The sequence below is a fragment of the Bidens hawaiensis genome, unplaced genomic scaffold (genome assembly GCF_021521415.1).
Source record: "Bidens hawaiensis isolate Kalapana, Puna unplaced genomic scaffold, B.hawaiensis_p1.1 tig00004371_1, whole genome shotgun sequence".
Classification (NCBI taxonomy): Eukaryota; Viridiplantae; Streptophyta; class Magnoliopsida; order Asterales; family Asteraceae; genus Bidens; species Bidens hawaiensis.
The window spans coordinates 4,572-25,827 of NW_027491264.1; the positions used below are offsets into that span (position 1 = coordinate 4,572).

The 21,256-nt window shown below is 32.3% G+C and overlaps 1 protein-coding gene across 1 annotated transcript; it reads right to left on the reverse strand.

Annotated features, from left to right (window-relative positions):
• Positions 1 to 20,101: 20,101 nt before the first annotated feature.
• On the reverse strand, positions 20,102 to 20,860 carry LOC143626456 (uncharacterized). Its single transcript, XM_077096545.1, has one exon. The coding sequence runs from the start codon at positions 20,858 to 20,860 to the stop codon at positions 20,102 to 20,104; it is 759 nt and encodes a 252-aa protein (XP_076952660.1).
• Between the last annotated feature and the right edge of the window lie 396 nt (positions 20,861 to 21,256).

Sequence of the window (21,256 nt, forward strand, 5' to 3'; positions counted from 1 at the left end):
ATTTAATTAAATAATAATATAAAAGACAATTGTAAACCAAAAATAACAAATAAAAAAAAATTATAAATTAGTTAACAAATCTAACAAAAAATCATATCATTTAAACATATTATATTTATCTGTTCAATTTAACTAAAATATTTGTTAAATAACTAATGTGAAATGCTTAATTATAAGGTGATATAAAATTCAAATTAAACTAAAGGGTAATATTTATAATTGTGTTCAACTAGAAGGGGGGTAATTATAAATTTGCTTTTAATTTATTTTAGTAAACCCAAGTTCTTATCTTCTCCACTTCCCTTTCTCTCTCTTCCAAGATATCCATACTCCATGGATTTCAAGCTAAATGCAGGTTTTCTTTGAACTTGAAAGGTTTTAAAAATTTTTAGGGGTAACATAATATAATTTCAGGGGCAACGAAATACATAAAACGTGAAAAAAAAGTTAAAAATTTTCACTTCGCCGGAATAGTTGCTACCCCTCCCTCTCATGTAAGTCAGCCCCTGATGATCCAATACCTATATATATACACACACACACGTGACTCGTCTTGGCTGTTGTTTTCATTTCTTTTGGTAAGGACTAAGGATTCAAAAAGGTGAATAACTAAAAAGAAGATGTCTTTTATATATAGAGACTAGGTTATTGACCCGTGTACGACACGGGTGGAAATGTATAAATCGTTAAACAACAACAACTGAAAATTATAATTTTAGACGATGTCAATGGACAAGTAACTACATTGGTTTTTGTTATTAGAATAAAATAATGTATAGAATATAATAAACCATAAATAGGTAAAAAATAAAATCGTTTTATAGTAAAGTTTGTTATATTTAGTTAAATTCTTTAATGACTATTACGCAAAAAAAATCCTAAAATATTGAATAAAAACGGACGGTCCTAAAATATTAAAATTTTCAAATAATTTAATAGTTTATAAAAAAATTATTACCATTGGATATGATACGCAATGGTTGTCTAGACGTTGGCACTGCATGTTTTGCAAACAAAATTATTATAACATACTATTTATAGAGTAATCTTAAATTAAGTGCATCAACTCACTAACCATTTGTATTATTCCTCTTATTGGAAGATGATGATTGAGAATTAGTGCGTCTCTTGGATCTTGAAGACATCTAAAATATAAATAAAAAACCATATGATTAACATGTAAAACATATAGAAATCTTTTATCATGAAGAAAAAAAGGTTATTCAGGATGACGTATTATTATATTGATTATACAAAGTATCTTAATGTTCAAACAAATCGTACATACCTTGAAACTTATAATATCATTCATCTTAAAATGTTATCAACACATCTAAATTATTGAATCTGAGAGTGCATAACCGACCAAGTATTAGGAGTGGCAGTTTAAGAGTGACATATTGATATTGTATAACCTCATGTAATCAATATATAGGCTTGAAGTTTAGGTGTGGAAGTTTATAGTAAAAGTATTTTAAGAGAAGATCAGGCTAGTTGGTTGCCATAAATTATGTTTCTTCTATAGAAATATTCATTCCATTTGTTAAGAAATGTTTTTTTGGATTTGATTTGGCATAACATAAGTTTGTCGTTACAAATGATCATTATGATTGTGTAATTTGTTTAACCAAATCAATATAATATATAGTGCATTTTGTATAATTTTGAGTAGAAATGAAAATTAATTAGTAAATATATTTACTATGAATATCAAAGAATGACCGATATTTTTGGTAACATTAATATATGAAAAATAAAAGCATAGTTGATAATAAATAACCAAAAAATAATTATCATAAAATTTAAATTCAAAACACAATCTATTTTTCATAATGTTAACGTAAAACTTGGGTGAATTTACATTGATTGATGAATTTGTTACAATTTTAATTAATTATATGTGAAAATGTAAACAAATATGACAATCTACATTTATTGATAAATTTCTTCCAATTTTAAGTGATTATGAGTTACAAATTATATGTAACTATCAAAATTAAGAAATAGTTAAATTCTAAAATTATATGATAATTTACTACAACAAACTTCCATATGTGAACCTATAAATCGAATACTAATTGACTAACATATACATATACATATTGACCAAGTAAATTAATAAATGATAACTTACTATTGAATCTTAAATTGAAAGATTAAATATGCTTAAATATAATATTATTTTTGAAAGCATTGATTTTAATGTTCAACATTCTAAACTAACATATAGAGATTCCGTTAATAAGTAAATTTTAAAGAAAGCAATAAATCATAGGAATATTATGATTAGTTAACTTATGTATGCTATTAGTCTTCAAAAATAGTGAATAAGTAAATTACATAGTGTCATGTATGATTAATGTTTATTGTTATGTAACATTAGTACTGCTGTAGTTAGTTACATATATATTTAATTACATGTATATGTATAGAATTGTGAAAGACAGTATTAGAGTAACCTTTTAATAATACCAAAAATAACTTTTTGCATTCACCATCAAGATAAAGCATACAAACTTAAGCATACCATATTTAATACATATGTTGTTAAACAGTCTAAGGTTATGTTATTACCTAAACATTGAAATCCATAAAGTTGAGATAAACGCAAAAGACGATAAAGAAACAGTATAACACCCATGGATGCAAAATGATACGGATTGGCCTTATGGCCAATCAGTTGATTATGTTTCGGTATGCAAGCTTTCCTTACATATGCTTGCATCCTGTCACCCTGTTACATTATTAATACCACAAACAATGTTAGTTATTAAATATATAAAATGAGGAGGAAAATTTTTTTACTAAAAACAAATATATTTGTATAGAATAATACCATCTCATCTTGTAAAATCATTTCAATGGACCAATCATCTCCAGTTTTATTGTTGTCCTTCAAACGTCATAGTCTGAGAATACGAACCTTCAGTACACAGTCGTTGTTGGAAACATCCAAATCCTTGAACATGGTAATGTTTAATGCTTCCATGTTGTTGTGTCAGAAAAATTAAGATTAAAGCAAAGATTAAAGATTCAATAACTCATATTTATAATTTGTAAAAAACCTTGAGAATGACACAAATATGAATGTTCAGGAAGGAAGTGAGAAATGTGAGATTTTCTTTATTCGGTTTTGTAGTATTTATAGATGAACATATTCTGTTTCAAAATTTGAATTGTTAGATTAAAAGGAAAGGTGTAATTATAGTAAATTTATGGAATAGAATTAGGGATTTCAAAAATGTAATTGATAATTCATATTTATTTAATTTGAAAGTAATAACCGATTCTAATTAGGGGTTGATTAATAACACAATATCAATAATAAGTCATAACTCATAGCATACGAATGAAATGATATTATAATTCATGTTTACAAAATTAGACATATTAAGTTGATTTTAGAATCAGTTACACATTAAAAATTGAATATTTAACAAATACCATAATTGCCCGAAATAAACATAGGAAACATATCAATATGAATCAATTAAATAAAATGGACGATTCATGTTTACAAAATTAAACAAACTAAGTTGAATTTGAATTCAAATTCAAATCCGTAAAAAGTTGTAAACTTATAGTAATGATATGATTTAATAAAAAGCAATTACTGTTAATCAAATTTGAAAACAGTTACACATTAAACAATTAAAATACTAAGAAATACCATAATTTATTAGGAAACATGCCATCATAACAATTACATTCAAAATATAAGAAATATCATAATTTAATTTTTTTAACATTAGACATTAAACAGTAAACATTAAACATTAAACAGAGGAAACATATAAATTTACATAAACAATTAACAATTCAACCTGATAACCTAAGAATGTAAAATACTAACCTAGGTTAACAATCTAAACTATAAGTTAAAAAAAATTTACATTAAACATTAACCATTAACCATAGGAAACATATCAATTAAACATTAAACATAGTAAGCTAAGAATGTAAAATAATAACCTAGGTTAATATGTTAATGTAATACTAACTATCGATGTGAAGATACAAACCTAACAATGTAAAATACTAACCATCGATGTGGAGATCTGAGTAACAATCGCCATGGATCTTCTGAAATCGTTTCCAGGATCGAATCAAAGCAATCGTTATTATCCAATACCGTCACTTGCCCAATTTATAATCCGATATCCGGTTTCGATTTTATATGAAGAACATAACGAAATCATTATCCGATTGATATACAATAATGACCGATTGAATGGAGGCTTTGGTGGATTAGGTTAAAAGGTTTGGTATGAAAGAATGCGTGTATTGAATTGAAGATGAAAGAAAACAAAATTGGAAACCGGGTTTCTCTTTCATGGTTACATAACTATTTTAATTATCAGTATTTTTGAATTATTTAATTGGTAAGAAAAATAGAGAAGTGGTAGTTATATTTGGAAGATATGGAAATCGTCCAATAGGAAAAGGCCATGTGGAGACAAACTAATTTGTTTTAATAGTATAGTAGCATTGCAATGAAAAGAATAATGAAGCTAATCAATTAATGATAATAAAAAACGTTAATATCTCTCAACAAAATCCATGTTTGTGTGTTTAAAAACATTTTGATCATTTAATTTAAAAACAAAATCCATGTTTGTATGTTTCTCTGGTTTAAAGCTATAACTAGCCGGAACTAAAACCAAGAGCATCCACTAGTGCAACACATTTGTTTTTATTTCAAACAGCAACTCAATATATCACATCAGATTTTAAACCAACCTACAAAAACTTGTATTTCTCCTACAATGATTATTACATGTTCTTGTTTCAAAACGTCACCTCGTAACCTGCTTTTCGTTTTATTTAATATAGAATTAATGTGAACGGGCCTTCTATTACACGTCTGTTGTTGTAGTTGCTCACAAACTAATGGGGGAAATACAAACCACTTGAACATGGGAAGTAGTTTGTAAGTTGTAACATGTGTTTGTAAATTCAATCAGTATCACGTGTGCACCATTGGAGATGCTATAAGATATAAAAATGTATTATAATAATACACCAAACTATTAAATAATAAATAATAATATTAATAAGACAAAGTTAGACAGAAATTAAAATTTGATATTACAAGTTTAAGTTTGATATTTATGTCTTCAGCAAATCAAACAACGATTTGAGTTTCCTTAAAAGTTGAATATTATTGGTATTTATTTTGGGACAATTTCATATACCCATTGATAACTAATCTTATGGGCGAATGGACGACACGTTTGCATTGTTTGTTCTCCATGTGGAGGGGTCAGGTTGGAGCACGGATTATGATGGTGTGGTGCTTACAACACAACATACTCCTAACCCAAATAAATGCTAATATGGTACTATGATATATACTTAACTGCTACATTCATGACGATCTTTAAAGAGTCATCATTTTCTCCCTTTGAATTAATTTAGCCACGGATTGGTGGCACCGAATTTGTCCATTGTAAAATTTGAACCCTTATTTCAAAAGTTTCCGTCTCAATAAAACATGTTGATATCATTAGGCTACAAACACTTTGGTGTGAATCCCTAAACATTTTTAAAATATAAAGACTAATATTAATTAAATAGTTTTAAAAATATGAAAACTAGTGTCTGAAATATATTAAAAATATATATATTGCATTATTAAAAAAAATACGATACTACATAAAAATAAAACTAGATGTCTGCATTAGAGTATGTGTAGGTGGAGCTTTTGGGCGATATGGGGCTACAACACCGCCCCCGGGCTACAAATGAGCGATTGGGGGGGGGGGGGGGGGCAAATACATATCGTCTGCTTGTGTGTGTGTAATAATATTATATTATTTATGTGGGCTACATTTCGCCTCCTTGGCCACGTGTTAAAAATCCTCCATGTAGTCTTTCACTACACATAGCCTTATATATTTGGGTGTTTGCAGTATGCTTCACCGAAAGTAAAGCATAATCAGTAACACAATTGATGTCATAGTCTTACTATGCATAGATCATCTTCTGGCTAGACGATATGGAGCAGTGAAGCAAAGCTGCGGTCCCATGACTGATTTCATAGTCTGATAGTATCCCACTGACATTTCTCTCGACAACGGATCAATGCACTCCATGTCGATAACCTTTACTTAATACAATTATAAAAAGTAATTTGAACATGTAAAGCCAAAAGGTTTATAACATAAAAATTTAAGACTTTGAATATTATATATAACATGTTGCTCACCCTTACTTCGAAGTTTGAAACCTCATCCAGTTTCATTTATAAACTGTTCCTGCAGCAAGCAATTAGTAATGCTGCTTCAGTTTCAACAAATCTAAAGGTGGCTACTGCACCAGCATTACAATATCCTACACTTGGATCTTTCTGCTGGGATCAAGATAATGACAAAGTCAAGGCGAGTTTGTAAATCGTTGACTTCACCAATTTGCTTAATGAAGGTATGAGTGAGTCGATTTTGGTTGTGTTTTATCTATAAAAGATTTAATTTTTTTAATAGATTTTGAGAAAACGGTTAAAATTAAAATTTGGTTGATTTCATAAAGATTTTTAACCTATTAATACACTAATAATTTTTTTTCTTTAAGAATAGTATTTCAGGTCAATCCAACTTATACTTGACCGTTTATTACACATTTGGTTTGCGTTATTATTGTTGGTTAAAATGAGTGGATGGTTGTGCAGAAATTGTACGAATATAGTGATGATGAAACGAAGAAGCCGATGGCAGAAGCGTATACTGATTCTCGATCTGGCAAGGTGGCACATCCGACGAAGACCTTATTATCAGATTAAATAACAACTTACTATCACTTACTACCTAATAATCACCTTACCTTTTAACATCCCGAAACGGCCCCAACTCATAATAAATAAGACTAATGAACATGATAATTTGATAATCAAACTCAATTATTATTATATATCTTGCATAGCTACGGTAGGTGTTTTTCTCTCTCTTTTTTTTTAATAATAGCCAACGATTTGATGGAGACCTTGATGCTGACGTTAAGATTTTGGACCATATATCTTTACAAGTTTAGATGGGAAACTTTTGTCGCACAATATACCTATGGCTGCTTTCCATCTGCACCATCCTACATGAACTCGATGGAAGAAAGATCATAAATAATAAGATGTGAGTTTAAACAAAGTTTAAAGAAAGATGAGTTTTCAAAGATAGAAGATGGAATCCAATATGAACTCTTAACGTTATCTCACATGTTAGGTCACCACTCGACTATCATGTCACACCCAACATATTAATAAAGGACATAAGAATTAAGATACCATTAAATTTTAAGGACCCGGCCTTTTATCTCAACCATGATTGAGGTCTATTGATTTTGCTATGCCTTTTAACTTATAGAGTGATACAAAAATGTTCTTAACTCCTAACCCATGCTTTTAGAATCGTACTGAACATGTCTATGCTCGGACCAGCTTTAAGAATCAACTGATATCATAAATAGGGTTGAGTTGCTCTAAAAGGATAATAAAAATAAAAATAATTGTGGCCTAAAATAAACTTAAAAAACAAATTAATCAAAACTCAAAATATAAAAATAAATGTAAAAAAGAGGTTAAATGTTTCATCCTCGTCCAAACTTGAAGAGTACGGTGGCATGGACACACAAGAAATTCTTCATTAAAAAAAAAGATCAGTTAAGTTATTTCGATTATTTATACACACATTAATCAAACCATGAAACTTGGTTTAAAAAAACCGTAGTTGAACCATCACTTTCTTAGTTACTTCGGTTATTTCGATTATACATATTACCATAACCGAGCCATCACTTTCTTAATTGATTTGTTTAATTCGATTATTCAACTTCTACTAAATAGTTTATCAAAACCTAAGACATGTTTTATTTATCAAATAAACAACTTAACTTACTGCTAAAATTTTATAAATCTATTAAAAATCTTAAAACCAAAAACCAACCATGATATATTACCTCGGTTCGATTAATTTTAGTTGGCAACTTCATTAGGCCCAAGTTTCTCTAGGCCTCACTCATTTTTTTTCTAGTGGGCTACGATATGAAAGAAACGACCTTATAACTAGTTTTTCAATTTTAATTTTTTTAATAATTAGCATTGGCTATTTTTCAATTTTTTTAACGGTTCGTCTTGAGCTTCTAATAAGACAATTATTATCTTCATCATCAGTTTATCCATTGCAAAAATAATACAATTGTTGGCCCAAATTGAATTACACACAAGTTAAATGCAAACTGATACCAACCAAATTTTCATCGTTACTAAAACACCGCAATGCAGTTGGTTTTGTAATTACTTAGTTAAATATATAGATGGCCCAACATATCAACTAACATATCAGGAGATAGAATCTTTAACTCAATACCCATTTGTGACACGAGTCCTGTCACCTCACGGTATACATGCCCTACCCATATGGCCTCGTATCATCGTAATAGATCAATAATATGTTATATCTATTGTAAAACTTGGAGCAACACCAACTTGAAGGACCCGAATGGTTAATATGAAAAGTACAAAGGTGGTACGGAAGATCTCAATGGGCGGTTCGGTGGAGATCCAAAGTTCAGGGACAAAGTTGAATAACTTGATGTCATAGTTATATTTTATTTATTATTAAATAAATTAGAAGTCTAGTATTATTATGTTTCCTAGTTTTAGTAGGATTAGAATTGTGGGTGTTATATAAACCCATCTTTAGTTTCTTTTGTTTGGAGTAGAGAGAGTAGAAAGTATTTTTTTTCTTGTTTTTTATTAATGAAAAGAGTCGCATAAACGTATTATGCAATATCGTGTTTGGTGTTCTTGATTCACTTGTCTAAGGTTTAACAAGTGGTATCAGAGCCTAACGATCCAGGCTCGAGTTTTCGACCGATGTCAGGTCTTGGTTGCGGTAGTAGTTCCAATTAAAGACATAAGAGGCCAAGAAACCGATCGTAGTTAAGAAACGTTTCAAGAAAATCAGAGGCTACTTGAAGATTGACTAAGAGCCCATACCCATCCGCAGCAAGGAAAGAATCTGGAAGTTTTGAAAAGGTTAGTCCGTTGTTCCGGTTGTTGAATTAAAACCCAAGTAAAAGAAAAGTTGTGTGACCCCATCGAAGGAAGAGAGTGAGAGCGCATGTGTTTTGGTTTTCTTTCTTTCGAAAACCATCTGCCATCACACAACAGTTGGATAGCTATCAATTTGGAGGGAAGAAAACAAATTATTTTGTCTTTTGAGTTATTATATTACAATTGTGTGTGATTTACAATTGGGATATCCTACCACCGTCACAAATCATAATATAGTTTATTAGTTAAAACACCCTTTGCAATTGTGGATCAAAGAAGGTTAGCCGCATCTGTATTTAAGTATATTGTTATCTCGTTGATTAGTATTTGGGTTTCTGTTTGATCAAGAAGAAAAGAAGCGATCTCTAGTTAGTGAAGAAGTTGAAACAATGGCAGAGTTACAGATGGTAGGAGGAATCAAGAACTTGAACCAGGGCAACTACAAACAATGGTTGGCATGCATCAAATCGTATCTTCAAGGTCAAGATCTTTGGCAGGTAACGAACGGTACCGAGACGAGACAACCTGCAAACGATATTAACGGTAGTATCGGGAAGTGGCAGGTGAAAGTGGGTCGGGCGATGTTTATCATCAAGACAACAGTTGATGATGATGTTCTAGATCACATTCAAGATCTCGAATACCCAAAGCAAGCGTGGGATAAGCTAGAGACCTTATTCACGAAGAAGAATGATGCTCGATTACAACTAGTCGTATGTGAGTTAATGACGATTTCCCAAGGTGATCTTCCAATTTCACAATATTTTCGTAAAGTTAAGAATTTGTGTCGCGAGATTGGAGAACTCGATCCACAGTCTCGGGTTAGCGATGCTCGTATGAAGCGGATACTCATTCATGGTTTAAGGCCGGAGTATCGTAGCTTTGTTACCGCTATTCAAGGGTGGGCGACCCAACCGAGTATTACCGAGTTCGAAAATATTCTTGCTAGACAAGAAGCCTTGGCAAAACAGTTAGCCGGTGTGTCGGTTAAAACCGAGAGCGAAGCCTTGTATGTCGGAAGGAAAGAGAAGCATCGGTTCTACAAAAATAAGATTCGTGATGGTGAGAAAGGCAAAGGTAAATATTGGGAGAATGAGAAACGTGACCGACCCAAGAAGAGAGAATTGAACCGGAAGGGCCGAGTTGACAACTTTGAAGAAGATTCATTGGACGAAGAGAACCGAGACAAGGAATCAAGGTACCAACCAAAACAGTTTCGTTTTAGGTGCCATAAATGTGGACAAAAAGGGCATATGGCAAAATATTGTCGAGGGCTTAAGGAGGAAGGTAATGCGGCTGTTGTTAAAGAAGAAGAACCGTGGGATGTGGAGGCTAATATGGCCGAGGTTAAAGGAAAATACACAGTTGACACCGAATTCAAACCAAACCTGGTAGATGAATGGTTTGAAGAAGGCTCCTGTTGATGGACAAGTCAGGAAGTTGTGCCAGAGTCGAATCAGTTAAAGGTAACCTTGGAATCATATGTTGTTATTTTGAATCTAGATGATGAGGAAATAATGGTTGAAGAAAAAAATACGGTTGATCAAGACGTAACCGTGACAGTAACCGAACAAGACGAGAAAGAAACCGTGTTGGATGAAGTGCACGAGGAGATAGTTCCGTCTCATGTTACGGGTGGTCATGGTGGAATAGAAAACGTTAAAAATAAACAAACCAACAAAGTTGATGTTGGAGTTTGCATGAGGTTCATGCCAAGTTCGAGTGATCCGAATCAACGAACGAATGAAGGAGTTGAGTTCGAGAGGGAGCATGCATCGAGTAAGGATGGAAGAATTGCTTTGAGTGCCATGATAGTTGGTCATGGAGTTGAGAAAGCAAAAGTTGTTCCCATCTAAAAGCGGGTGATGCAGTTCTAAACAATGGTAATCTCGCAACGAGCTCAGTTGTAACCAGGAAAAGAAACCTAAAGGTAGTATTATGAAGTCGAATCCAAGAATTAAGCTCAAAGAGGTGAGAGAGTTACAAGGTGTGAAGGATCTTGGAGGAACAATGGAAGTTGGCATTGAGAGAGAGTGTAAAACTTGGAGCAACACCAACTTGAAGGACCCGAATGGTTAATATGAAAAGTACAAAGGTGGTACGGAAGATCTCAAGGGGCGGTTCAGTGGAGATCCAAAGTTCAGGGACCAAGTTGAATAACTTGATGTCATAGTTATATTTTATTTATTATTAAATAAATTAGAAGTCTAGTATTATTATGTTTCCTACTTTGAGTAGGATTAGTATTGTGGGTGTTATATAAACCCATCTTTAGTTTCTTTTGTTTAGAGTAGAGAGAGTAGAAAGTTTTTTTTTCTTGTTTATTATTAATGAAAAGAGTCGCATAAACGTTTTATGCAATATCGTGTTTGGTGTTCTTGATTCACTTGTCTAAGGTTTAACATATATGTCACATGCGTTGGCCATCTGGTTCAATGGCATGGGGTGATGTTAAGACTTTGGATCTTAAGGTCTCAAATTCAAACCCTGACTCAAGAGGGTAGTCCCACGATGTTGGGTTTTCTCCTTAATTGATGGTGTTCTTGACCTAACGCATTAAAATCAGCATGGACGATAATGGCATCCCGTTTGAAAAAAATTCATTCGGATATAGGTGTGATTCTAAGCGTTATTAAAAAGTTATATGCATGTCACATAAAAATATGTATTTTCTAGATCAAGAAAGTAGCACATGCATCTATATAATATGCGTACACGTGCACATATAACAAAGTCTTTTTCTGAATTATGTAACTTGATGATGCATGTACACGTGTCGTAAATAATTAAACATGTCACACCCTCAAAATCCACTAACGGAGTTTTACCGTCAGAGGGTGTGAACTGGCAGGATCGGAATCATTAGTTATAATCAAACCAAAGAAAAACGTTTAAATGAAAGTAAGTGCGGAAGCGTAAAACCTTAATTCAAAAGTTGCGTCACGCAGGACGACTTAAAACCAAATGTAACTGTTAAAAATTAAGTTTGCAGAATAAAGATGGTTTCAATTAATGCATGCTCCTAAACCGCGCGCCCGCCTCGGCTACCTGAGAATAACATACTAAAAGTGTCAACACAAGGTTGGTGAGTTCACAAGTAAAATAAGATAAATCGTTTAGCGTTTTGCGTAACCTCGTTACGACGTTTAAATGTTGCGTAACCCCGTTACGACGTTTGAGTGTGTAACCACGTTACAACGTTTAAGTGTTTTGCATTACCAGATAGTGTTATGTCAAATTATATATCGATAGGTAGCTAATCTATACAACAAGTATCGCTAAGTGGTTCGCGACCGAAGCTGACTGTTTATCAAGTGCCCGTCACCAGGTCCTCCAGACCATGGTAAGTGTTAGCCAAAATTTACACCCACTCAACCTCCAGTTGAGCTTAGCGTCGGGTGGGGTTTGTCAAACCCAGTAGTACTACCCAAAAGTGACTCGCTATTCCAAATATTAACCGGTCCGATGTGTGGGACTTCAAATGTTACGTATGCCGCTTAGCCTTTACAAGTGATATATAATTTATAACAAAATCTTTCATATGCGTTTATCTCAGAAAATATGTTTATCGGAGTATGTTATCTCCCCCAAGTGAAAAACGTTTGAAAACAGTTCAAAGAGCGGGGTAAGTGAAACTCACTGTTTGCGAAGACTATCCCGATCTAGATCACCAAGTGATGCGCGTCGTAGAAACTCTCTAGCGTTCTAAATAACAAAGAGATTTTCTAAGTATCGGTACGTTTAACGAGTCTCTAGACTCGGCACATAATACCTATGCACGTAACAGATTTCGTGTTTCGTTTGTGAGTCGTGTGTGACTTAAACAAGTACAATTGTGATATGATACATGAGTGAGCAATTACTTTCGTGTCACGTACTAATAACATACTTTACTAGCAATTATTCCCGTAAGGGCATTTTGGTCACACACAACAATTAACTAGCAATTATTCCCGTAAGGGCATTTTGGTCAACAAACAAAGACTAACTAACCATTATTCCCCATAAAGGGAAATTTGGTCAATTCATGGCAATCAACTAACAAATATTCCCCGTAAGGGTATTTTGGTCAAAATACAACAATTATATAAAAACTATCATATTTCATGCATTCCTATACAACTCAGCAGCTAGTTTCGTTATGACAGAATTTCTACTTGAAAGATTGCACTAGTTCACCGATCATAACGTTTCAATTAATTCACCAAAAATCACCACAGAAGCATACATATCTTAGGTTTCCAGAACATATTTTATCTTATTTTTATTCCACATATTTTTCTTATAATGACCAAAACAATACAGCAAACTCATATCAGTCAGATTCATGCGCAACAGAATGTTATTTACAATTCCCGTTAAACGAAAAATCCAATAAATGCAAGACCACTTGGGTTTGGTTCCTAACTCAATGAGTCAACTTCCAGAAGTGGAACCAACCCAATTGGTCTCGTAGTTCATGAGATATAACATTTACAACATAACCTAACAGCAGGTCTAACAGCTCAGCTTTGCATCACGTTTTTGTAAAATCATAAAAGTATACTTCCACTTATCCAAAAATTACGAATTTATACTTTATGAAAACTAGACTCAACCTAGTTTACTGCAGTACCCACAATCTCAACCAATTTTCACGTTTACACTTCGTTACAGTCACTTAAACATCGTACATACATTCTGTCCAGATTCTGTTCACATCAAAACTCAACAATTTCACTAGCCATGGATCACAAATAAATCATATAACATGCTAGACACTAATACTACTATCCATGCAACTCAGTTACACCATACACACATGGTTAGGGTTTTATTTGAACTCACAATCAAGGACACAACAATTAACATGCAATACTATCAAACTAGTTATCAATTCATTATCCAAATAACAACAATCATATTAATCATATGCATGAACAAAATCGGCCAGCTAGGGTTTGTTATTAACCCAACAAACATCAAATTCAATCAACAAGGATGTGAAGGATGATCAAATATACCTTCCTAGCACTTTGTTCTTCAATCAAAGGCTTGAATTGATGGTGTATGTGTGTGTGTTTGTGGACGGCAGCCAAGAGAGAGCAAGGGGGAGGCCGATCGGGTTGTAGGTTAATAAAATAGGTTAGGGTTTGTAGTTAAGGTTATATTTATAGATATACAAGTTACACTCTAGTCCCTAAACTTCCAAATGTTACATCTCTAGCATAATTAGTTGGTTCTTGTTTCTTGTTTAACACTCCACATAACGAATCAAGTAACACACATATATCTAACACATAATTTACACATAATTATTGTTTTGACGTTTGTCGTTTATTTATCAATCGTTCGCGTCAACTCGTTTGCGTTTCGGTGCAAATCCCGAAAGACTACACATGTAGTAAGTGTTAAGCGTCATTTAAACCCTAGTTTAAATGTAATGAAGTGTGCGTTATAGATTCAACGATCTTAAAGTTTGAATTGACGGAGTTGAGTTAACGGGGTTAACCTGAAATTGACGATTGTCACAAAACATGTGTAAGAGCATCACTAATGAATAAATTCTTAGATAGTGTTTTTGAATACCAATAAGGCACATGGTCCATCAAAATATATTTTCTCTCATCTCTTCTACATGTTCTCTCATTTACATGTTTTTGAAGATTCTTCATCAAAAATTTTACTCTACCAACTCTTATCAACCTCATCATCTCTCTCCTCCGACTAAACTTCTCTATTTTTCAAAAATCTTCAAAAACCTCCTATTAGAGATAATCTAACTAAAGATAATTAAAAAGGATGTCTTGGTTTTTCAATTAAATATGAATCATTTTAATTTTACTTTTATTTGTAAAAGAATATTGGACTTAAAACATATAGTGCAAAGCCATATAAACGACCTTAAATATTTTGGAGGGTGTCATGTTATGGAATTATTATATGTGTGTGTAAGGACTTGTACCCAGGTGTCTTATTTTCATGTTGGAGTCTCATAAACACAATGTAAAATCCTAGTTAATTAAAATTTTTCACAGAATATTAAAACCTCAACCATTCACTACATAAACATTCAGTTCTTGTGTAAAGGAACATTCAAATTCTTGTGTAAAGGAACATTCAAAACGGGTATTTAATAAAAACATAACAAGAAACTTCATAACTCTCTTTCTTTAGATGTCAGCATCTTCATTTCATGTCATGTGTCTTCCTCAAGCTAACCGTCTCATCATATTTATCTGCGTGCATACTAAAAGGTCAGCTACGCTATGTAAGTTTTAGTTTAACAGGCAACATGTTGTACACTCACATTTTTTCACATACGTATCCGGATATACACATTCCATATTTAACATGTCCACCTTTCATACATACATACATTCTTACATACTTGCTTTCTTATCTTTGCTTACCATACCTAATATATAATCATTCACAACTATCTTAAGAGTTTGGCGCCATATAACTTTCACAAATATTAAAAAGGTCTGCCTCCATGTAACCTTCACATGAATTAGAAAGGTATGCCACCTTGTAACCTCCATATATATTATGAGGATCTGCCACCATGTAACCTTCAAAGGCATAACGACTAATAACACCCACTAAAAAACGTAGCCATTTTTTTTAGAAAATAGAATTGTATTAATCACATTTTTTAAGGTTGGTCGATAATAATTCCACATCAGAAAATTGATGTCATCAGTCGCACATTTCAAATTATCTGTTTTCCTTGGACCCTTATTAATAAACTTAACTCCGTTAAGATTTTCCAAATTTTAAAATGATGTTTTAAGGATTTTGATCGGAACATGAATATGAGCCGGTTGTTGTAAATCTTACATCGAAACGGTTAACAATGAAATGGTGCGACAATTCAGGTGTTTAAACTTTCAATTAACAAAAATCAAGTATTTTTAAAGCACCGTTTCGAGGTAAGTTTTACATTAAGCGACTCATATCATTTTCTAGATCAAAATCCCTAAATATCCGCCTGAAATTCGAAAACAACTTAACAGAGTTTAGTGTGTTTTTTTAATGGGGTTCCAATGAGAAAAAATAAGACGAATGGTGGAGCTGGTGACAAAAGTTTTTTGAAGTGTGATCATTATTGGCTAACTGAAAAATGTGAGATTGTTAAAATCAAATTTGCCAAAAATAAATTAATAAAAGGAAAATCTAAAAAAAAAAATAAGTTGTGACTTTGAATTCATTAGTGATAAATACCATTAAATGTTATTAATTAATTTGTAATAAATGTTATTAATTAGTTTTTTTTAAACTGATATTGGACCTATTAGTTACACTTAATTAATGAGTTATATTTATTAATTTATTTATAACCATCCCCAAAACACACATGTAACTATAGTCGAATATTTAAATAAGTCATAAAAACAGTTTTGAACCAATTTTTCTAAACTAATTCAACTATTTCATTTATTTATAAACATATTACTCTCTTAACCAACTTAAGACATGCAATGAGACTAGTACAATAAGCAACAATAATTGTACTTCTTAAAATTAGAGGTCATTGTGATTCTCTTCATATATATATATATATATATATATATATATATATATAAACGAAACCTTTAAAACTTCTCTAGTTGCTCCCTACATTCTCTCAAGCCACTAGATTTCATTATTTGTAAATGGAGGCTTCTCATGCATTTAAACCGAATTCACGGGTATGAGTCTTACTAAATCGAGATATTCCTTTAACAGGTTATAACATCTCATTAAATAAAAAATTAATCTCACCAAATTATTAACATGAAAATCCTATAAAATAAGGATATACTAAAAATTATTATATGATATTTAGAAAAAAAAGATATTATTTATAATTAAGAAACAATTTTACAGTAAAAATAAATGGGTCTTGGGTCTCTCCAAACCCATATAACTTTTAAACCGGGTTATAACATATTAGTTATTTGTGAAACCCTTTAATCATCAAAATCTAAGTATATTTTTAGTTTCCTTACAATAAATAAAGTTAAACTATAAATAAATATATAAATATTAAAAATAAATAATGTAAAACAGTATCCGTAATACAGGAGATAAAAGCTAGTTGTATAATATAGATATAGATGAGCCATGTGCATTAATAGTAGATGGTACTTTACATCTTATACGTTGAAAAAACCATGTGAAAACAATAAATAAAACTTGATAAGCTAGTTTCGAACATGGCAAGCTACTTTTTAGTACGTGGTCCATTTGACATAACTCTTTCTTTAAACAATAACTAGACGGGTGCCTGCGTGATGCAGCGGGAAATACGGATATGGTAATCACATTATAGATTTATGGGTACTCGTCGTTTCGTTTGTAAATGTGAAACCATTTATTGGTATAGGTAGATTCATAGTTCTTATTTTAAACTCATTTTAATATCAAAGTACAAACGAAATGCAACCTAACCATTGTTAATGGTTTGATTTTGTTGTGTAATTTTTAACGGTTTAGTTTCAATTTTCGGTGACAAAAAGTCGTTAATAATGGCTTGGCTCATTGTTTAATTTAAGACCATCAAAACCGGAGGGCAAACGACTTTATGTAAAACTTTATTTTTTAACTGAAAAAAGAAACTATGACAATATCATACTCAAATTAAAGAGAATTATATGCTCGTTTTTACGGTGCAATTTTAAAAAATAATATTAACGTATGAAAAAGTTATAACCGTTAAAAAATCGTTGGGGTATTTGTGTTAAAAATGAAATTATGAAGAATAGATAGTTAAAAGATAAAGGGCCAAAGTTAATAACTATTGTTCAAATTTGCAAAATTTTATTAAAGTTAAAGGGGCAATGTTGCAACTATTTTGGAAAAAAATCAAAGACGCGTGAGATTAATGTTAGAATGACCAATTTGTCATCATTTTATGTTGTACCATGTGCTTGAAAATTTATAAATCCCTTAAATTCCACTGTCTTAATTTGCCCATCTTTGCCTCATTATATATAGTATTATTAATTAATTTTATCTAATTAAATAGGTGAGCGTGTCAATTTCGCAACCCCCATCGTTACAACCACCAACACCCGACATTAATGCCCGCCACCCACTGTTGGCGCCATCAACACCTTCACTATCTAATCTACCATAAAAACATGTTTCTTTAAAGCGACCTATTTTGTCCGAAACTAAATTTACTTATAACCATATTGACTTGAACATATTCTAACTCATGACTCAAACCCATCGTACCCGTATATTATTTAACCGCCCGCTCCATTCATATATGATATAATATTCATTCATTATTTGAACCTAACATTTTCATGTATTACCAAATATGGTAAGTTAAATATGAAATACAAAAAATGGTGTACGCCATCATTGGGCATCCCCACCAACCGGTCACACAGCTAACATGAGAGAAGTAAATTACGTGCTAGCAGGGCCGTCTCGTGAGTAAGCTAAATGAGGCGATGGCTTTAGGCCTCCAGTTTTATAGGGCATCCAACATAAATAAGAGTTGCGTATTCGGAGATTTTGAAAGTAGAGTTCTTTTAGAATTAGTGACTTATTAATGAGCCACAAGCTAAGAAGGATTTTTTCATATTCATTATCACTGCATATCATCCATATTCAATAATTCTTGTATATTACTCTAACGATGTACGCATAAAGAAAAAAAAAGAAAAATGCCTCAACATTTTAGTTAGTTTTAGGCCTCCGAGGACGTTGAGCCGGCCCTGCGTGCTAGGGTTTTGATTCCTAGACCTCCGCAATAGATTTTCAAGTCCTTACTACCAAGGCATGGTGGGAACAAATATGAAATCTAGGGAAATGAAACGAAACAATGGATATAACAGGTATAAATTCTTATTAGTCATAGCTAGGTAGTTACCTACATTGAAAGATGTCCTTTTGAAAGACGTGGACAATTGAAGCTCGACGAATTAATCATGTGGCGTACGGATATATCCGGAGTTTTCAGACTGGCAGTGAAAATGACCAGAAATTAATGTTGGGTGGGGAAAGATGAATTCAATTGTATGTTTGTCAAGTGGGGCTATGATTTTGTATTCACCAATTCTATTTTGTCAATACAGAAGAGTGTAATTATGGGACCATGGGATGCACTTGGTTACCGATGAAAATTGTTGTTGGGTGGTTGTGTTTGATCACGTCCCAAATTTACAATATAATGCCTTACTAGGTTATTGACCCGTGGACGTCACGAGTGAAAAAATAAAAATAATGTAATATACACACTTTTCTAGCATCAAGTGAAATATAAATAATGTAAAAACATAACATTCAACTAAAATAACATCCATTTTACAATTACAAATTAGTAAATAGTTCCTTATAAACCACATTTGTAGTTTTATTTGTAACTTATCTTCCTTGTCTAATATAAGCATTTTAACACCGTCTCTACTCTTCACTCGTGATAAAGCCACATATAGTTGACCTTGTGTAAAACCGGTTCTCACAGGTATATGCCAACTCTTGCTAGTGATTGGCCTTGACTTTTATTAATGGTCATTGCAAAATAAACCGCAACAGAAAACTATCTTTGTTTCAATTTGAATGGCAGTTTCTTATCTGAAGGAGTTAGACCACTACGAGTTATATAAGTGCGAAACCCAATGCTAGTACCTGAAATAACCTTTACTTCGATAATAAGCCTCCCCAAGTTAATTACTTGTAATATGGTTTCGTAGCATAAACCGTTCTTCTAATCTATATTCCTTAGTAATATTATTGGCACACCAACCTTTAGAACCAATATATGATTAGGCATACCAGACATATTTAAACCATTTAGAAAATTTGGTTAGTGTAATGCTGGATCGAAACCAGGACCAACACCATCAGACTTTCTATACTATCAGAACTGAGATGTTCAACTTCTTCTCCAGAAAACAAAGACAAAAATCTGTCATTAATGTCTTGGACAACCTCATTTAAAGGTGCAAGTATGACCCTTTCTTGAAAATATGAAATATCATTAAAATTTTCCAATAATAATCGGATGAATCACTAATCAAAAGATCATCTGGTATATCTATAATGGCGTTATCGTCACTGTCACCGCCAAGTTTTCCTTCACCAAGCTCCAACAACCATTCGGCAAAATCTACTGGTCTCTTCCAAATCTGATGCCTGACATCCGACCATTAACCTCATGTTTTTTGTTAACCTAAGAACCTTGCATTTGGACCAAATGTGGGATGAACTAAGTGAAGCATTAACAATGTCACTACGTGATCTGTTTTGTACTACTGGTAGAATTTGTCTAAAATCAGCTCCAAAAACAATAACTTTCCCCATAAATGGATGTTCATAAGTGTTACAGTTACCACTTTTTAAAACATCTTTTAAAGTTATATCCAAGGCTTCAAAAGCATGTTTATGTATCATAGGATCCTCGTCCCAAATAATCAGATCCGTTTTACTCATTATGTTGCGAATATCTGGATTCCTTGTTATTGAACAGGTAGAATCCTCAGTTAGATTTATAGGAATTAAAAATATAGAGTGAGTGGTTCTACCTCCCTCAAGTAACAAAGATATACCGCTGGAGGCAGCGTTTAAAACTATTTTAGCTTTAGATCTTATGGAAACCGATAATGTCTTACAAATAAAAAGTTTTCCCCGTCCCTCCATAACCGTACACAAAGAAAATACCCCCTTCTTTGGATCATTTGCTTTCATCATTTCATTATACACATCTCGTTGCTCAGCCGTTAATGAAATAAAAAGTCGTTGAAACTCATCAGTCATGACTTGTGTATCATAAGCTAGCTCCTTGTTCATAAAACTATTTGTTGATGCAACGATAGAATCCTCATCAGGGAAAGGCATTGTAGGAAAATAACGCAGAGTATAATTATTTCAGAGTAGGAAGTTTTGAATTTCAAGTAACGCGAGGTTCTTTAGTTGTGCCTTTGAAAGCACCAAATCTATAACGAATCACAACATAATAAAACTGAGTTTTTAACTAAACATATTTGATAATGTCTTAAAATATTTAAAAAGATAAGAAATTCTAATTATTTGATACCTGGATTTTTTTTGCTCATTTTGTTGTTTATAAAGAATGCCATCAATTAAATACGGCCAAGTTTTTTCCCATACATCATCCGGTCTAGATAAACTATATGTGATTAATATTGTAGCAAATAAACTTCGTAATTATTAACCACTTGCAGTATGACTTGCTTCTTCAATAGCTTCTATATACTCGTTGTCATCGTCTAA

Coding starts and splice junctions, on each gene's coding strand:
- LOC143626456 (XM_077096545.1), bottom strand. CDS start 20,860: ATGCCTTTCCCTGATGAGGATTCTATCGTTGCATCAACAAATAGTTTT.